The 20,407-nt window shown below is 42.1% G+C and overlaps 1 protein-coding gene across 2 annotated transcripts in view; it reads left to right on the plus strand.

The window, feature by feature from the left end:
- Positions 1-510: 510 nt before the first annotated feature.
- The window catches only part of LOC136947954 (glutamate receptor ionotropic, kainate 2), a 99,020-nt gene continuing 79,123 nt past the window's right edge, over positions 511-20,407 (plus strand). For both annotated transcript variants that reach the window (XM_067242196.1, XM_067242197.1), the window contains exon 1: positions 511-628. In XM_067242196.1, coding sequence (XP_067098297.1) covers positions 511-628 — 118 coding nt within the window. The remainder of the gene's footprint in view (positions 629-20,407) is intronic.

A 20,407-nucleotide genomic window follows, 5' to 3' on the forward strand; every position in this document is an offset into this window, starting at 1 on the left:
CTCATGTACACGTACCCAAACACACACTCAAACACGCTCTCACCCTCGTCTCCCTTTCTCTTCTGTAGGCTTTATCTTTCTGACGCGCGCACTCACACTAACCTTGGCTCGACGTCAGACGCTGTGCAGCAGTGCAGTATAATGGGAGCGTAGGCAACCCAAAGTGCCTCATAGGCTGCTATCGCGATTTCACTCTGCCTGGCGCTCTCTTCCCCGACCCTCAAGCGTGGATATCCCCCGGTGTTTCACCTCAGTCATCCGAGCCGTGGGCCCCCCCGCCGGTTTTGTTACCTCTCTTTATGGATGCCTCGTCTTCCCTTGAACTGGATGATTGTTTCTTGGCGCAGTGAAGAAGGAAATCATGCCGGGACTGCTAATGGATTTAGAAGCGCGAGTGACCATGCCGTGATCTTGCGCTTGGCTACAGTCACCCTGCCGAACGACCGTATCAAAGAATTCCGGGGGAATCAAAGCGTACGGGGGATCACCACTGTGCATTTTACAAACAACATGAAGATTACCTCCCCGCTGGTAACTAGTCTCGTTTTCAGGTTCAACCTCAGGCTGCTCCCGCTTCTGCTGTTGTTTCTTGGATACTCTCGCGGGATGCCACACGTTTTAAGATTTGGTAAGATAGCCTACTTGTTGTTGGAGGTTAGATAAAGGTACAAAGGAAAATGTCTAATTATATCCATCCATACCCGCATTGGTGTCGTTTTGTCTGCCAATTTGAATGGTGCCGTTTTAGATTCAGAACTGCTTGTTTTGAGCTGGTTGGCACACATGTTGACTTGTTCTCAAGGAGAACATTGCTAACCCAATCTTTGTTTGTCGGCAAATGTTTTCTTTAGAAGTGAATGAATGTAATCAAATTTATTTCGCAGTGTAGGTTATGGATGTTTTCTTGTACTTTTTTCCAGACCATAATGTAATCACATATTTGCATCACCACCGCGGTCAGAGTGAAGCAAGCGTCTTAACTTAAGCTACCAGCAGGCAATTTAGTGTTTACATAAAAATGCCGGCAACTAAACAGGTTGTGGTTTGAAAAGCTGAACATGCCATAACACTAGAACAACAGCTGGTGGCGAAGTACAATACATTCAATCCACAATCACAATGCCACTGGATGTTTAGTAATATGAGTAATTCAGTTATTGTAACCTATATGGCTTTCCACTGTTCAGAAGAATAGACTGACTGTCTGTAGGCCTACTATAATGATATAACCTTTCAGAATGCAATGGAGGCCACATACGACTAGCTGTTCATATAAACTACCACCAATAACTGTGAGGTTTTGTGTTGGCAAAAGGGGTGGTAATATGTCTTGCTGTTTTTGGTATGTTTCGCTGGCAAATTCTCATTAGAGCCTGGGCACCAGCTGTGAGAAGATCACTTCAAACGTTATTCCAGCCAGAACAGGCCCGTAACGGAAACACATGAGGCCCCCCCGCAGAATAAGCCTGAGAGTGAAAGTCTTTTACCACACTCTTTACATCTAAACTGCGCGCACATTCATTTTCTATGCTAAGGATGGCCAGACCTGACAGCCTCTCTTGTGACATGGATTATTAGATATGTTTTGATCAGTTTCAGCTTGGAAAATGACCTTTCAGCGCTTGCGACAGTCACGGGTATTGTCAGAAATAATTTGATGGCCGTGGCTACATCAGGCACACTTGATAGTATGGAGTTGTGTTTTATTATTAGCGTGTTCGCTAAATCATAAATGGAGCCATTTTTTGTCGTGTGAATCTTGTAGAAAGCAATGACTGTACGTTTTACACGATAATAATATGTATATAACTGAAATACAATGACTTATTGTAACTTTGATTATGTTTTTTGTATGTTTAAATAGTCAAACGCAATCGCTGCAACTGCACGATACTACTGTCGCATACGTTATCATGTTTGCTAATAATGTCAGCTATGTAGGCTAATATATTTTATAATTAAGCACTTTTTCTACTTTCTCTTTTTTTGTAGTTTCACTCCATTTCAATGTTGTCAGCTTGATAGGAAGTCAATAAAGGAGCAAGGCTAATTTTCCTGGCTCTTGGAAAGGAGGCTCTGTTAACGCTAGGAAGCACAACACAGACAGAGCAGTACAGCTGTCAAAGTATAGGCTAACGTTAGCTACGTGGTACAGTAATGTTAGCTATAGCAAACAGTACAATACCTGTCTCTTCTGGCAGATGAGTGCATCCTTCACCGGCTGGTCGAAAAAGACATTTGTAATTTTGGGAAGTTTGGCATTTAATTCAGACATTTTCTGTTTTGAATGCCGCTTTTGGGCACCGCTTTTAAATGTGCGTTTCATTTTTCCTACGCTACGCTACAGTTAGCTACCTATTTGCAGCGGGCTCGCCGGTCTGTGTGACCATCTGACCTACTTCGTCATGTCACTTACCTAGCTAACGAAAGCACAATTAAATATACTTTCCTTTATTTTTACATCAACTCTGGAAACACAGACAAGACAATAAGACATCTCATGTAATTCAAATTGGATTAAAAAATTTTTTAAACGGGGCCTGCCACGCGAGGCCCCCCATCCCTGCGAGGCCCCCCCGCGGTGCGGGGGTAATCTTTACGGGCCTGAGCCAGAATCCATTAGATAGCCGTCAATCCACCAGAGACAATATCTTAGTGACCTTTAAACTGCTGACAGTTTAAAGCCATATGGCATACCTGGCCCATACCTTTAGGCTACACTGTTGGATTCAGGTCGTACATGTACATAGCTCGTTGCATAGTAGGCTATGCTTTTGTCAGTGTATGTTTGAAAAGCCTGCCGAAGACTTTTTAATACTGACAGCGAGTTGCTCTTGCAGAGGATGTCATGTAATGTTGACAGCACTCTGACAACCTGACAGTCCCCAAGAGGGGCCTGTTTAAAAGTCAGGCCGCGTCCGCACGAGCCGCCACTATGGCAACGTGATGTGCTTGTGAAACTGCTGCAGCCTCCCTCTGTCCTTGCGCGCTCACCGATTTCCCGTCTCGCATGCTGTCTGACTAGACTCTGCACTAGGCTCTGCAGCGTGCACGCTTGCATCAATAGCTCGCGAGAGATAGGCCGGCGATACATCCCCCTGTGACTGGGTGATTCATGCATATGTCCTGAATTATCTTGCTCTGGGCTAAATGTCACCCTCGTGTGTGATTCCAGTCTTGCGGCGTCAGACTGACGCGTCAATGCACATAATGCTAGAGCTTTAATGTTGTTTCAACAGCATATTGCCTTACTGCAGCGAGCTACAAGTGGAGACATGACACTCTGTTCAGGACCATGGACAGCGAGTCCCAGGCAGCAACGATGGCCTGGTGTGGGCCAACCAGTTTTATGCATCAACTTAAAAGTTATTCTGAGAGACAGAGAGAAATATAGGAGAAATAAGTAGCTGATACAGAGAGACCCTCTGTAAACCTATCCCAAAATACAAGCAATACACACAGTTTTTTGTTACCAGCACTTGAACTAGCTTGATCAGCATTTTCCGAATAGCTTTTGGTGGATGCTGGGTAGTGGAAAGGGTCACTTCCCCTAGAGATGCCCCCTTTCAGTGCTTGTCCTCCTTCCTCACAGATGCTGGACAGGACGTTTGTCCCGCTTCTGTTCTCCTGTCAGGCCGCAACCTTTTCACTACCAAATCACATTTGGTTCACAAACGGCTAACACAAAGTCGACAAACAATGCAATAGGCCTACGTTCTGTAGCCTGATCCTGCCTCTCGCTGTTGTCCCGGTGTTCTGCAATTTTCTACCTTATCCTTATTCTGTAACCATAACCTTAACTTTAACCTTGCTGTGTGCAAGCAGGAGCCTACTTGCTGGACATGCGCACATCCTGGTAGGTCATTCCGAGCGACAGCTCTAGTGGAAAAACTGTTTAGCCTGTACCGGAAAAAAAAACTCGCTCAACTTCACAGAGGAAATATTGTCCCTAAACTTATGTTTTTTGTTGTTGTTTACTTCCTTTTTTTATTGTTCATTTACAGGTTTATGGGAGAATCTTTTGGCTATTGCGCTTTTTCAGTTTCATTTAGGTCATTAAATCCAGAATTTTTTCTTCCTATTTGTTGAGTGAGCTGTTTTCATAACATTCGGCCGAGTCATCACACACGAATATGATTGTTTTTGCATTATTTACCAAGTTTGTCTTTCTCCGTCTGCTTGGTTTACAGCAGGCCTATGAAATTATCGGATGGAGAGGCGCGGGAAAAGGCGTGAGAATGAATACAGAGGGACTTCTAGTTATTGACTTAATTTGCTTTTGCTGCGCCAGTGTGCATTATCAGCTCTACGGAGTTTAGTTTAGGATTGCAGGCATTATGGATATTAGTGCTTGTCCCGGCCCACTGCCTGTACGTTCCCAGCAAATACATTTAAATAAGCTCAAAGCTGCTTAAAATATTCACGTGTCACCCGCGCGCTCTCTAGCTTAGAAATGTGAAACTACCCTCCCGCTTGCAAATTATTTCCATGGTTTAAAAATACCCAGTGAGGCTTTCAAGAACAAAGAGGAGATCTGTTGCATTAGCATGCAGAGCTATACACGAGTGTGAAGCGGATGAACCAGGATTTCTTTTGAGTATTTACAGGCCTGTGTCTTTGAAGGTCTCGCCGTCATGCAGAAGGTCTCCTCTATGGCATTTAATTCAGGAATTCTTCTTGCCATTTGGAAACAGAATATCTATGAGCTGTGAAATAAGAAACATCATGATTCTGAGAATACTAACTATGTGTGTTTGTTAAGCTGTTGTCTGAATTTTACACTTGACTTGTTGGGGTTACTTATTGTCTATATGCTGTCTATATGCTGTATGAATATTAGGCTTAGTCGTTTTCCTCACAACCCGGTACTGGATACACCAAGCAACTATGTAAGTGACAATATATTTAAATAATCTTTTCGTCAATACATCATGACCTGAGAAACAATCTGAGCAGTAAAAAAGAGGAGCAGTTCTCCGTCTGATGTAGCAGACATAATTTGTGGACAAGCTTCCTCTCCCTCACGGACCATCACTCTTGGTCGTTGTCACTCAGCACCGTCCCTAGGTATGTGTGGAGTCAGGGGTTACGTGTGATTGGAGATGTGGAAGCCATCTCCGGAGAGAAGCCGTAACGGCTGGGGTCAGTGAGGGATTGTGTGTCTCGGATCGACTGAAAGACAGTAGCTGATGAGCAGAAAATGGACTTTATATTCTGTAGTGGAATTCTTCCTCTCATAACCAGTGTAAAAGAGTAGTAGGACAACTCATTGAGGGGCAGTTGATGGAGAGAGAGAGAGACAGACAAAAGAGGGAAAGACAGAGAAACAGAGATAATGCTACAGAGAAAGAGGGAGAGACAAATAGAGAGAGAGAGAGAGAGGCAGAGAAAAGTAGACTGCAAGAGAACAAGAGGGAGAGATGGTGAGAGATACAAAGACAAAGAGAGAGTGCATAATATTGGGATTAGACGAAACAGGAGCTATCAAGCTAAGGAAGAGCAATAAAGCAAACTTCAGCACATCCTGGAGAGAACAAGCGTGGATGGAGATGCATTCAGGACGTGTGATTGTGAGCGTGTGTGCTCGTGCACACCGGTCAAGAGAGAATGGGCCTGTTTGCGTGCATGAGCATTTGTGCTGTTTGACTGTGTGAGACAGATCATGAATAAAGAATGTCTTAGTGAATAAGTGATTACTCCAAACTGGCCTGTGATTCAGGGAGCTCTCAGTGTTTATCTAGCATACACAGAAGCACTTTTCTGCAGTTTGTTTTTATATTGTGGATTTATGTCAAACCAGACTGAGCTTACTCAAACAGTCACATCTTCTCATACATTATGCATCCCATTTACCGATGCAGTACAGATACTCCAGTCTAATCTACCTACACAGAGCTCGGTTTGTAGTATAACTGTTGCCTGTGCGTGTTGTTTGAACAACATATCCAATTGAAAGCTTTAAGTGTTATTTAGAAATAAAGCCAGGCTGTACTGTATGTGTGTGTGTGTTGAAATAAGAAGAGAGATAGAGAGTGTGAGTAGTGTAGTGAGTGTGTACACAATTGTGCGTGAGGGTGTGTATGTGGGTGGAATGTGTGTGTGAACTGTAACTTCATAACAGATTTGTGGCACTAATTAGAACTGTGAAAGGATTGTTCTGGGGGACAGCAACAAACATGTAATTCAGTGAACATAGCTTGTCATCAAAGCTGATAAGAGCTCTAATTGGACATTGAAATTATTACTGTATGATTGCTCTGTTATTAAACACTGAACTTTTCTCTGGTCTTTTGTGTAAAGTCTTGGTTTTTCTTTCATAGAGGATATGATCTTGATTTTGGAAAAGTGTGCATTGCTCTTTTTCGTGGTGTTTACACTCTACAACATGTACAAATAAAGACATGCACACACACATACTAACACACAAAACATACATGCACAAGCAAATACACTTATACATCTACACACACACACACAAACACTCCTCAGTCAGGCCAAGATCTTAGAGTGTTATATTTGTGTATTCCTAAGGGAGCAATGGGAGATTTGGAGAACAGAAAATATAATTTGCAAGCATGTTTGCATGTTTGCTTTGATCCACATTAACATGCGCTGCACTCTAGCTCACATTATCTCTCTTTCTCAGCCTCTTCACTCGATTTTGTCTGTACACTCGCTCAACTTGGCGTTACAAATGTGCCACAAAATCAACCAATCTGAGAACTGTAGAAAGTCAATTATGATTGGAGACCAATCACAATGCTTCCTAAAGTAGAGAAAGAGAGGGATTTTACATTTACAGACTTCTGTAATATAAATCAATAAACAAAAGATTTGAAACCCCCCAAAAAGGTTTCTCATCCAGTTTGTAAATCTCCACTCTTGTCAGAATTGTTTTTTAATAATGCTTATTGGACACTGTAGATATTTGTACTAATGTTCTAATTGGAGATGAAACAGCCAATTAGAATTTACCTTCTCCAGTTCTCCAATTGGTTGATTTTGTGGAACATTTGTAATGCTGTGTTAAGTTGAGCGAGTGAGAGAGAGAGAGAGAGAGACAATGTGAGCTAGAGTGCTTGCTATTTTTTTCAGTGCTCCATATCCCCTATTGCTTGCTTAGGATAGATTTTTGCTTTTTTAAAATGTTTTCTTGTGCTCCAAATCTCCCATTGCTCACTGAGGAATGAGGCACACACCTGCAGCTCCACCTGACCCGACCCCATCTGAGAGAGAAAAGAGGAGTTGAACAACAGAGAGAGAGAGCAAAACTGAATATGTTTTTTTTTACATTTGAGAAATTAATACCTGAATATTTCTCAATACATGCCAAGGAAGCTTATAAAAGGTATATTGTGGGAGGATGTGTGTATAGACTGGATTTCCCTCAACTATGTTCTTTCACTTAAATGATTCAGCAGACAAGGTATTGTTCACGATCCACAAGTAATATACAAAACAAGCTGAAAGTGGCTTCGAATAGAGTCTAGTCCCCTCTTTTCTTTCTTTCTTTCTTTCACCCACCCCTGTGCCACATCTTCTCCCCACCCATATTCAAAATCAATTTGGAACACCATTCCCATGCTTAGGCAGCTCCACACAAGTTCCCCAGTCTCTTTATCACACGGAGGTATGTCAGGTGAAGGGGAAAGATAAACGGATGGAGCCTGTGTATGAGGAACTGAGATCAGCTAGATAATGTAGTGGTACTAACCCAAGGCTGGTGTGGGGTCACCAGGGTGAGTGGTCGCCTAAGTGGCCCTCTACCACTCCCCTGTGATGCTCTGTTATCCAGTCTGCTCAGGGCTTTACCACCTTGTCAGTCTCACTGACATCTTCTGGAATGGAGCTGACTGTGCTGTGTGTGTGTGTGTGTGTGTTTGTGCGTGTATGTTTGTTGAATGGGGAGAGAGATGGAGATAGTAGCATATAATCATGTATATTAAAAAGCCAGTTATTGTAAATTGTATGGTTAAAAGGTAACATATGGTCAACGTGAATAAGCACAAACTTACATTCAACCTCACCTCCCCCAAATATCTTTCACATGCTCAGCAACAAATAGATGGGGCATTTAATTAGTGCAGTAGATAATCAAGAACTAGTAGTCCACATCTCAAACAATAGTATGATATTTGATCAGACACGGTGCAACAACAACATCATGTCTCAAGTATGACATGATATAGAATTAATAGTAACAAAGAATGTTGCATAAAGTCACCTTTTCTCAAGTGATTAGTCCAGGTAGAGACTGAAGAGAGGTCTCTTGAGACCATGTCAGTAGTTTGGCAGAGTGCAAAGTTGAACATGTAGTCCACCACTGGGCAGGAGGGATGGAAAAGCATCGCAGGGGGGGTGGTGGAACTTCTGATGCAAGTTCACATTTTAAAGGTAATGTTGACCAATTATTGTATAAAACTAATACTGGTCACAGATGTATTGTTCACCCTTTGAGTGTGTGTGTGTGTGTGTGTGTATGTGTGTGTGGGTGTGACACATACAGAGATGGGATTGCATGTACAGTAATGATGTGTGTGTGTGTGTGCGTGTGTTTTTTCACACAAGAAGTGACAATCCCCTGCCTCCTTTTTCAACTCCCTATGCGAGGCACTCATATTCGAGGCACACCAGACATATCGACAAAGGTATTTCCTTCTCCACAAGGACATTAAATGAATGTGACCAATGATGAGTCCAAGTGGGACTGAACCACACATTCAGCAAACTATATAATTTTGTGGCCAGTACAATACTGCATGTCTGTCTCATTCTTAGGTTGTGACAGATATATATATATACAGTTATACAGTTATATGAAACAACTGGAACTAATCTTAAGTCAACACTTGTTGGTTAGGGGCATTCATAGCTTCAGCAGTAAGATAGCTCGCTAGCAGGCCCATGTCAGAAACCATCTGATGCACTTGTACTATCTTACCCATACAGAAAAGCCAGTGACATCAATTAGATGAGAGACTTTCAGAGCTATGAAAACAAACCTACATTTGTTTACACATTTATTAACTACATTACTAAATTTATTTACAGAATGCAATGATTTTCAAATCTCAGAAACTCATGTCATTCACAATAGATCATTGACAACGTATAAAATGTTTAAACTTAGTAAATGTACCATTTTATGGAAGAAATACGGTAATTTGGAACGTGATGGCCGCAACACATCTCAAAGAAGTTGGGACGGGGCAATAAAATGCTGGAAAAAGTAAGTGTTACTAAAAATAAACAGCTGGAGGAACATTTGCAACTAACTAGGTTAGCAAACAGGTCAGTAACATGATTGGGTATGTAAAAAGTATCTTGGAGAGGCAGAGTCTCAGAAGTAAAGATGGGCAGAGGTTCACCAATCTGCAAAAGCAGAAAAAAAAATCTACATATTGTGGAACCATTTAAGAATAATGTTCCTCAACGTAAAAATACTTTGAATATCTCATCATTTACAGTAGTACATAATATAATTAAAAATTATACAACTATTCTGAGAATTTGGAGAAATCTCTATGTGTAAGGGACAAGGAGGAAAATAAATTCTGCATGCCTGTGATCTTCAGGCACTCACAGTGCATAAAAAACAGGCATGATTTTGTAATGGAAATCATTGCAGGCCTCAGAAACTCCTCCAGAACTAATTGTCTGTGAACATAGTTTGCTGTGCCATCCACAAATGTAGGTTAAAGCTCTATCATGCAAAGAAGAACCCACATGTGAACATTATCCAGAAACACTGCCATCTTCTCTGGGCTAAAGCTAATTTAAAATGGACTGAGGCAAAGTCGGAAAACTGTTCTGTGGCCAGACAAATTGAAATGTGAAATAATTTTTGGAAACCTTGGATGCTGCGTCCTCCGGACTAAAGAGAGAGGGACCAACCAGCTTGTTATCAGCGCTCAGTTCAAAAGCCTGCATTTCTGATGGTATGGGGGTGCATTAGTGCCTATAGAATGGTCAGCTTGCACATCTGGAAAGGCTACATCAATGCTAAAAGGTATAAACAGGTTTTGGAGCAACATTTGCTTGCATCCAGGCAACATCTTTTTCAGGGAAGGCCTTGCATATTTTAGGAATACAATGTTAAACCACATTCTGCATCTGTTACAACTGCGTGGCTTTGTAATAGAAGAGTCCGGGTGCTGAACTGGCCTGCCTGCAGTCCAGACCTTTCACCAGTTAAAAACATTGGGCGATCATGAAATGAAAAATATGACAAAGAAGACCCAGGACCGTTGAGCACCGAGAATCCTATATCAGACACAAAAGGGACAACATTCCTCTCCCACAACTCCAGCAACTGGTCTCCTCAGTTCCCAGACAGATACAGACATTTGTTAAAAGAAGAGGGGATGCTACACAATGGTGAACATGGCCTTGTCCCAACTTTTTGAGACGTGTTACTGCCTCAAATTCAAGATGACCTTATTTTTCCCTTAAAATTATACATTTCATCAGTTTAAACATTTGACATGTTTTATATGTTCTATTGTAAACATAATGGGGTTATGAGATTTGTAAATCATTGTATTCTGTTTTGTATTTTATTTTACACAACGTCACAACTTCTTTGGAATTGGGTGTATGTATGCTTCCTTTCTTGTTCTCCTTTTCCCTTGGTTGACACCTTCCCTGTTCTCTCCTCCGTCGCCACCCCTTCCTTTCACCCTAATCCATCATAACTGAGTCATTTCCTTCTGTATCCTTGTAGATATTAAGCTATTAAGTATCAAGCATTTTAATTAACCCTTGTGCTGCCTTCGGGTCACATGACCCAAAGGTTCACAACATGACGTGTTTATTAAATAAAAAATTTTAGTCATTTAGCAGACGCTCTTATCCAGAGCGACTTACAGTAAGTACAGGGACATTCCCCCGAGGCAAGTAGGGTGAAGTGCCTTGCCCAAGGACACAACGTCAGTTGGCTTGACCAGGAATCGAACTGGCAACCTTCGGATAACTAGCCCGATTCCCTCACCGCTCAGCCACCTGACTCCTTCAAAAAAACGCTCTTATCCAGAGCGACTTACAGTAAATACAGGGACATTCCCCCGAGGCAAGCAGGGTGAAGTGCCTTGCCCAAGGACACAACGTCAGTTTGCATGACCGGGAATCGAACTGGCAACCTTTGGATTACTAGCCCGACTCCCTCACCGCTCAGCCACCTGACTCCCACATATTATCAGTGCAAGATTAAACAGATTGGCCAATTGGACCTCAGCATATATGTCCTATTCAAACTACTATGTTCACAGTGAAACCAGAATATCAACTCGGAATATTGTGGCCCTGCACTCATTTCCATTTCCATATCTGATCATTATCACTAGTCAAAATGAAAACTACAATACCCTTCTCCTCCTTGCTCTGCCTGGCCGTGATACAGCAGTTTAGCTATGAACATGAAACGCCCCCTCCTGAACACTCAACCTCTGACCCCTGATAACAGCTCGGCTACATGGGCGCAGGGTATTATTTTACACAGGCTTTCTGTAATATTACAGGTGAATATGATATTAGGCCATTAAAAGAAACAGAGAGAAACAGAACGAGAGCAAGAGCCAAAGAAGGAAGACAGAGAGGAAGCAGAGACAGAGAGCAGGAAGGAGATAAAAAGAAAAATAGTTTGATAAAAGGAGAACAAATGCGATGGAGCTAAATATATTCCCATGCTGTTCACTGAGACCTTATTTGAACCGAAATAATTGTATTCTTTCCTTGTCATAGTTAAATATTTAAAATGTAAAATCAGTTTGGTTGAATTGGAATGAATAGCTTGTTTAGCTGAACATTCACATGTAGCATAGAAGTGAGTAAAGGAATGACTAACAACACTTAAAACCAAATTGATTTAACAGTATGCGAAATATATTGCCATGTATTATATTTGCTTGTCAATTGAACCATCAATTAATAAATGAATAAAGAGAACAGCTGGCATTTGGTGTGGACTGGTCTCCTCTTCCAGTGTGACTGTATGGCGTCAGATTTGTGTCAAAAGTCGGGAGTGCATAGATTATTTCACACACGCAGAAAATAGGTGTGTTCGGCTTCATGCAGTACCGGCGGAGCCAATAGGCGGCTGACTTGAAGCAATGCATGCTGGTTAGAATTTTTGCGAGCCACTGGCACACTCTCATAGGTTAACTCTGCTCGCGCAGTGAAATTCTGCTCAGCTACCCGTGCAACTCCCGGTTGTTGAATTTGTGCGCGAGTACCTATTTCTTGCAAGTGGAAAGTTAATATCTGCGCATGTGAAATAATCTATGCGCTCGCGACTTTTGACACCAATCTGACACCATATGACTGGGACTGTCCAATCCAGAGTTGGCACAGGACATCTGGAAAGGCTCCAAATCTTGAATCTTGAAAAACACTGTGACTCATACTGTTTAACTACATTAGCTACCAAGGGGTGTTAATGTGAACATATTGTGCCCACAATATCTTACCTGGGTAAATCATAGACACACAAACACAGACAGAGAACACATGTAAAAAAATACACATGCACCCTCCTCATTCACACACACACAGACACAGACACACGCACACACACACATATACACACACACACCTAACAACTCTTCCATGTTGGAGTTACGCCTCACCAAGCCTGCAGCGGATAATTAGCATCTCTCACACGTGCTTAGGCTTGATTAAAACTCGTTTTATAGTGAGCAGCGTGGCGAGGTCGCCATCTGTCACCTGCTGATGCCACCCAGACGTACCCTCCCTGTAAGGAGCGAGGGAGGACGAGGCCGAGTGAGAGAGGAGGAAGAGGAAAGGGGATAGAGAGGAAGCTGTGAGACTTAATGAAAGGCGGGCGAACTGAAGGGTTAAGACGATAAGGACAAAAAAGGAGCGGGGAGAGATGGAGAGAGCAGAAGGCATAATGAGCTAAAGAGAGAGAGATAGAGAGGAGGGCAATGGGAGAAAGGTGATGAAAATGAAGTGTGTGTGTGTGGGGGGGGGGGCATTCTGCTCAACAGCTGTGTAGGCTCATTCAGTGTGCCCAAGCAACCTGACCCGACGCAAATATAGCATATCTTATGAGCAAAATGCATTATGGTGATTTATGCTCATGCGAAGGAGCTTTGTCATTCAAGACAGCTCCATTGTCATTTATCACATGCAACCCAGCAGTCTCTCTCATGATGAATGATTGTTGTTGTTGAGAGTGTGTGCTTGGGTGTGTGTGAGTGATCATGAGCGTATTTCTATGCGCACACGCTTGTCTGAGCTTGTATGCATATGTGTGTGCTTTTGTGCGTGTAAGCTTATGTGTGTGTGCGTTTGTATGTTTGTGTCCTTGTGTCCTTTTTTCCTCGGTGGCTGTAGCTTCGTAGACACTGCAATAAAAGAGACAGAATTAGAGCATGAGGAGGTAGGAGGCACTGAGAGCTACATTAAAACATTAAAAACCTGAACAGGCCTGTTGAAGAAAAGCTAACAGTTTGGCATAATTAGCCTCTAAGATTTTCACTGTATGACAAATTAGCACACAAATGTCAGACAGGAGTTTAGCACCGCTACAACGAGTCCTCCCAATTTAACACGTACACTTTAGTGCGAGCTGGGCGAATTAGTGCAAGTCAACCAAACCTGACAAATGAATGATGGTGATGTCAGCGCGGAGTGCTGGTGGGTTGTTGGCTCGGAGCAAGAAGGTTGTACCTAAAGATGGCCTAGCTATGAACTTGTGACTGCTGCTGTAGTTTTGAGATAGGATCTGTTATTATGTGAGGAACAAAGTGAGGAACACTGGTCTATAATTTGATCTGGACAGTAAAATGGCTGTTGCGTGTCTCCCACATGTATTAAGCAGCTCCCTGAGGACATCCTGGGAAGGTGAGGACGGGCCCTTGCTCAGCGCAGGAAGGTCAACCAGCCACTAGGGGAGCCGCAGATTAATGACCACGGGCCCCATCGTGATACCAGCTGTCACGCATTACGGCCCATTCGGCGGCCGAGCCAGTCGAGAGCGCTCCCGTTGGGAGTCTCTGGGATATTTACGGAGCGTTTCCATCACCACCGGCAATTCTTCACTCTTAACAGCTCAGAGCACTGGAGACTCGTTCCTATGCATAAGGAAAGGAAAGGGAAGGAATGAGAAAATAACGAAGGGAAGGGGAGAGAAGGAAGGAAAGAAGGAAGGAAAGGAGAAGATACAGTATCAGAGTAGAAGGGGGATACAGAGAAAAACAGAAGGGATAGGATAGGAGGGGCTGAACAGGAAAGGAAGGGAAGGATGTAAAGGAAGAGATACGAGAGAGGAGGGGAAGAAAGGTAAAAGTGGAAAGGAAAGGGGCTGCACAGAATTCTGACTGTGTACCGCAGGGGCCAGTTGCATAAACTTAGTTTAAGACTTTAAGTCTTAGCCTTAGACAGTCTTAAATTTTCAGGTTAGACTAGTCTAATTTAGACTAGTCTAATTTAGTTGCATAAATAGTAAGACTGACTTAATCTGGGGTAGGAAAGTTAGCCACCTCTCCCTTTGGCTAAGCCTTGTGGTAAGGGTTTAGTTGCTATGCCAACAATCTGTTATTAGGCTAAGTCATTATTTTAGCATAATTTATTATGAAAGGAATTACGTTTGTTAATTGTAACTGCAGAAAATGTTAGCTCTAACTGGCTTCTGCTTTTCCGCTAAAATGTCATTTTATTAAACGAGTGAGTAGATGACACTCACTTTATTGACGCTAGCGCCAGCCATCTGCGTTGGAGTTGTTGATAAATGGAAGTAGCATTGGGGTTAAATTAAAAAGCTTAAAAATGCATACACTATTTGTTAATCAGACTACTTTTTCAATATTATATTCCTTCAACAGATATAGGTTTTCAGCAGTTTTAAATGTATCGATCTTTTGCCGTTAAGTGTCGCTGTTTTGTCTGCCATCTTTTCTTTTTTCGTGAAGTGTTTTATTTTACCCATAATTCAAAGAGCAACCGGCTATCTAAGTCCGCCCTACGTTAGTCATTTATAGTGAAGTTTTATGCAACAGGTAAATTGAAGTGTCTATGGAAAGTCGGACTAAAACTTACATTTAAGTCAAGCCTAGGTCTATTTTTATGCAACTGGCCCCTGGGCAACCAGTCTTAACAACAGGCTCTTCTCATCTATTACCATGGCTCCACCTCACAAACAATCACACAGCTGCTCTGCCACCCAGTTACTACAACAGAATCCTTCTCTAACGACTCCCGCCTGGCCAACGACCTGAATGAGTTCTACTGCAGATTTGAAAGACAATTGGACAGTCTTGAACTACCCCTTCCCACCCAGGAGGCCTCCCACCTCCCCCCCTCTACAGTGACGACTCTCTCCATTCAGGAGGGTGAAGTTAACAGACTTTTCAAGAGGCAGAACCCCCGCAAAGCAGCTGGGCCGGACTCTGTCTCTCCAGCCACCCTCAAGCACTGCGCTGACCAGCTGTCTCCGGTGTTTACCCACATCTTTAACACCTCCCTTGAGACATGCCATGTGCCAGCCTGTCTCAAGTCCTCCACCATCATCCCTGTGCCCAAAAAGCCAAGGCCAACAGGACATAATGACTACAGACCCGTCGCCCTGACCTCTGTGGTAATGAAGTCTTTCGAGCGCCTGGTGCTGGCACACCTTAAATCCATCACTGACCCTCTACTGGACCCCCTGCAGTTTGCCTACAGAGCCAACAGGTCTGTGGACGATGCAGTTAACATGGCCCTCCACTTCACCCTACAGCACCTGGACTTCCCAGCATCCTATGCCAGGATCCTGTTTGTGGACTTCAGCTCTGCCTTCAACACCATCATCCCCGCCCTGCTTCAGGACAAGCTCTCCCAGCTGAACGTGCCTGATTCCACCTGCAGGTGGATCACAGACTTCCTGTCTGACAGGAAGCAGTGCGTTAAGCTGGGAACACAAGTCTCTGACTCCCGGTCCATCAGCACCGGATCACCTCAGGGCTGCGTCCTTTCTCCTCTGCTCTTCTCCCTGTACACCAACAGTTGCACCTCCAGTCATCCGTCCGTCAAACTCCTGAAGTTTGCGGACGACACCACCCTTATTGGGCTCATCTCTGGTGGAGACGAGTCTGATTATAGGTGGGAAGCGGCCAACCTGGTGATCTGGTGCAGCCAGAACAACTTAGAGCTCAATGCTCTTAAGACAGTGGAGATGGTTGTGGACTTCAGGAGGAACACAGCCCCACTCACCCCCATCACCCTGTGTGACTCCCCAGTCAACACTGTGGAGTCCTTCCGCTTCCTGGGCACTATCCTCTCCCAGGACCTCAAGTGGGAACTGAACATCAGCTCCCTCATCAAGAAAGCACAACAGAGGATGTACTTCCTTCGGCAGCTGAAGAAGTTCAACCTGCCAAAGACAATGATGGTGCACTTCTACTCAGCCATCATTGAGTCCATCCTCACCTCCTCCATCACCGTCTGGTACGCTGCTGCCACTGCCAAGGACAAGAGCAGACTGCAGCGTATCATCCGTACTGCTGAGAAGGTGATTGGCTGCAATCTGCCTACCCTCGAGGACCTGCACACCTCGAGGACCCTGAGGCGAGCGAGGAAGATTGTGGCCGACTCCTCCCACCCTGGACACTCCCTGTTTCAGTCACTCCCCTCCGGCAGAAGGCTGCGGTCTATCAGGACCAATACCTCACGCCACATAAACAGTTTCTTCCCTTCCGCTGTTGGCCTCTTCAACAAGGCCAAGGGACCACACTGACTCAAATGACTTATTGCTTAAAACACTCTGCTTTTGCACTGCACCACAACATGGTATCTTGTACATTTGTATTTTTTGTAATATTTGTATTTTTGTATTTTTATATTGTAATTTACGGCAACTTATATTTATATTTATCCCACTTAGTACTGCTAGTTTATGTACCCTTAGTATAGTTAGTCCACATATTTAAATTTTAGGTATATGTTTATTGTATGCACCTTCCTGCCAAAGCAAATTCCTTGTCTGTGCAAACTTTCATGGCGAATAAATCCCTTTCTGATTCTGATTCTGATTCTTCTTCTCGTACTAATGGGGTGGAAAACTCCTAAACTGTTATGTCTCCAGTTCCGGCTATGGTATGGCAACGAAGGCAGTCATTGCAGTTATTAGACTGTTCAAAGTCATTCTAACAGTCGTTAGAACCCCTGTCATTAAGATTATCCAGGCATGATTAGAAAATGACTTCACCTCTTTAAGTCTATGGAGGCTAATTTCGAATTAGGCTACTAGTGCGATGCCTGTTGGCAGTGCACACAAGTGCAATCAGTGCCCATTGGCAACAAACACATTTATATTTATTTCTAGCGAAATACATTGGCTCCATCGCTTAATGCAACTCAATGAATGTATTTTTATTTTTACTTATTTATTTCTCACGAGATCCATGTCTCCATTCCTTAGTGCAGCTCAACATGGCAGTATTCGGTAACACTTTATTTTGATGGTCCATCTGTTGACACACTAAAGGTTATCAGTAACTACTCAGTAGCATGTCAACAGTGTATGTTTAAATTCAACAAAACGGTTTCAACAGATATGTAGTTGTGCATTCAACTAACTGTGGACTTTCAGATGCATTTCAAGTGTTGATCTACAGATTTTACTGAAAGTGTCTGCTGACTGTCAAAGCTTGTTTTCAACAGGTCATTAACCATTATTCAACTAACTGTCTGTAGATCATGTGTTGCATTTTGATTTTCCAACTGTTGGCACACTATAAGCTGTAAGCAGCTACTCAGTATCATGTAAACAATGTATCAGTTGACATTCAACACAGTTTCAACAGACAAGTACCATACATTCAATTAACTGTCTGTAGATTATCAGGTGCATTCCAAGTGTTGATCTACAGATTTTACTGAATGTGTCTGCTGACTTTCAAAGCTTGTTTTCAACAGGTCATAAACCAATATTCAACTAATTGTCTGTAGATTGTGTGTTACATTTTGATAGTCCATCTGTTGGCACACTATAAGCATTTTATCAATGTATCAGTTGACGTTCAACAGTTTCAACAGACAAGTACCATGTATTCAACTGTCTGATGACTATCAGGTGCATTTCAAGGGTTGATCTACAGACTTTACAAAATGACTGTTTTTTTAACCAACATTCAACTAATTGTCAGTTAACTGATACGTTTACTATCTGTTGATAATGTATTGATTCTCAACTAAAGATAATGTGCTTCTTCTTGATTATTTACAAACTATTAGTAGGCATTCTCCACTAAATGTTTGTAGACGTTTTTTTAGGACAATCCAATTAAAGTGAAAAACCGTTGAGTGTAGTAGAATGCCTATAAAATATCAACAGAACACATATTAACCATTTGTACATGAAGAGGGTCACTAACACTGGTTGACTAAACTCAATACTAAGTTATAAAGTACAGTAAAACAAAAATGATAGGCAGTAAATGAAAGAAAAAAAGCTATTTTATTTGTAATTTTCTTTACACACATTTTGTTCAATACCTGACCAAAAATAAAACATTTATACAATCATCACACTGGCAACGTTTCTTTTTTGTACAGTTACAGTAACAATTTACAGAAGAACAGAACATACTGCCATTGTTAGAAACACTACATCACCCCCTAAGCTTGTTCATGAACTTGAAGCTTGTTACAAGCATTTTGTAGTTTACAGTAAAGGGGATGAGCTCTTTGTTGCTTTTCATCTTGATTTACTTTTCTGCTTATTCGCCAACTATTTACCACTTTTGTAATAAATCCTCTCCTTCCGTATCCCCCCTCCGTGCTCGGTTGAAATGAGTGGTACCCTGCATACTGCCACCCTTGCTAGGCGAGCAGCGTTGTATCGAATGGAACACGCGTACCTGCTCATCCCTTTTACTGTAAAATACTAAATACTTGTAACAAGCTTCAAGTTCATGAACAAGCTTACACTATAAAAAAAACATTATAAAAAAAACAGGAACAATATGGCAGCTGGGACGCCATATTAAACCCATTAAATTACAGTAAAAAAAAACATTTTTCATTAACATTAATTAACCGTAAAATAATTGTCATTTTCCTGTACCAAATTTACAAGATATATCTGTAATATTACATTTACATTTAGCAGATGCTCTTATCCAGAGCGACTTACAGTAAGTACAGGGACATTCCCCCGAGCCAAGTAGGGTGAAGTGCCTTGCCCAAGGACACAACGTACGGCCGGGGAATCAAACTGGCAACCTTCAAATTACTAGCCCGATTCCCTAACCGCTCAGCCACCGGACTCCTAATATTACATTACAGGCTATTCTTTGCCTGTAAATATGCCTTTTATTAATTGAACTTCTCTGTAAACAAACTGCATTTTCAATAAATAAAAATATTCAATAAACCAATACAAGCTATAACGATTTGACATTTTCATTCAAAACAAGTCGTGTGCACGACATACAGCATCCAGATGCTGTAATTAGCATCCAGATATTATCAGTGCTTCAGATTACAACTGCAGCGCTGACTAGTTGTACTAACTCAAAAGGATTATTGTTCGCCATACGCTATGCATCTGAGACACGTTAGATCGCCATCTAACTGGACAACACTCACACTCAGGGTGAACACTTAATGTATCCAAACAACAGACCATCACATTACACATATCAAAACAGAACGAACACAACAACAAAACTCAAAACAATGCTCATCTAGCTAAACTTAAACCTTTAACTCTGTAGATTTTCAGCTTGCCGTGGGGCATTTTGGGTAACAGGAGCATTGCCGCTACACACCTATCTAATCAACTTTCCTTCCTCCTACTCTGGAGTCTTTACGTTTATTCATTTAGCAGACGCTTTTATCCAAAGCGACTTCCAAGAGAGAGCTTGACTAAAAATGCATTGGTCAATGATCATAAACAACGAGATAGCTCCAAAAAGGCTTTTGCAGGCTTTTGTAGTCTTTGATATTGAGTGGTGCATGCTGGGATTGCATGACGTCAACTACCCGAGCTCAGTTCACAATTCAAGGTTCCTATGTCTAAACCAAAAATTATGTTATTAAGTTATTTGTCTGTGGGATGAAAGTAAATAAGTGTTAAAATAGCTAGTTTTGATCAAGTGAAATTATGTGTTTTAACATAAAATTTTGGTGAAAATGTTATTAATATTTGTAAAAAAAAAACAGACATTTTAGTGTATTTGTAAGTAACAACATTTGGCTGTAATTTTTTTGTAAAATTATAAATTTACAGTTTGCCATTGTCTTTCTATCTGTATTTCCTGTAATTCAGAACAACAGAAAAAAAACATATAATTTACAGAAAAAGTGTGTAAAATACAAAATGCTTGTAACAAGTTTCAAGTTCATGAACAGGCTTCAAGTTCATGAACAAGCTTAGGGGGTGATGTAGTGTTTCTAACAGTTGGTA

The sequence above is a fragment of the Osmerus mordax genome, chromosome 8 (genome assembly GCF_038355195.1).
Source record: "Osmerus mordax isolate fOsmMor3 chromosome 8, fOsmMor3.pri, whole genome shotgun sequence".
NCBI lineage: Eukaryota > Metazoa > Chordata > Actinopteri > Osmeriformes > Osmeridae > Osmerus > Osmerus mordax.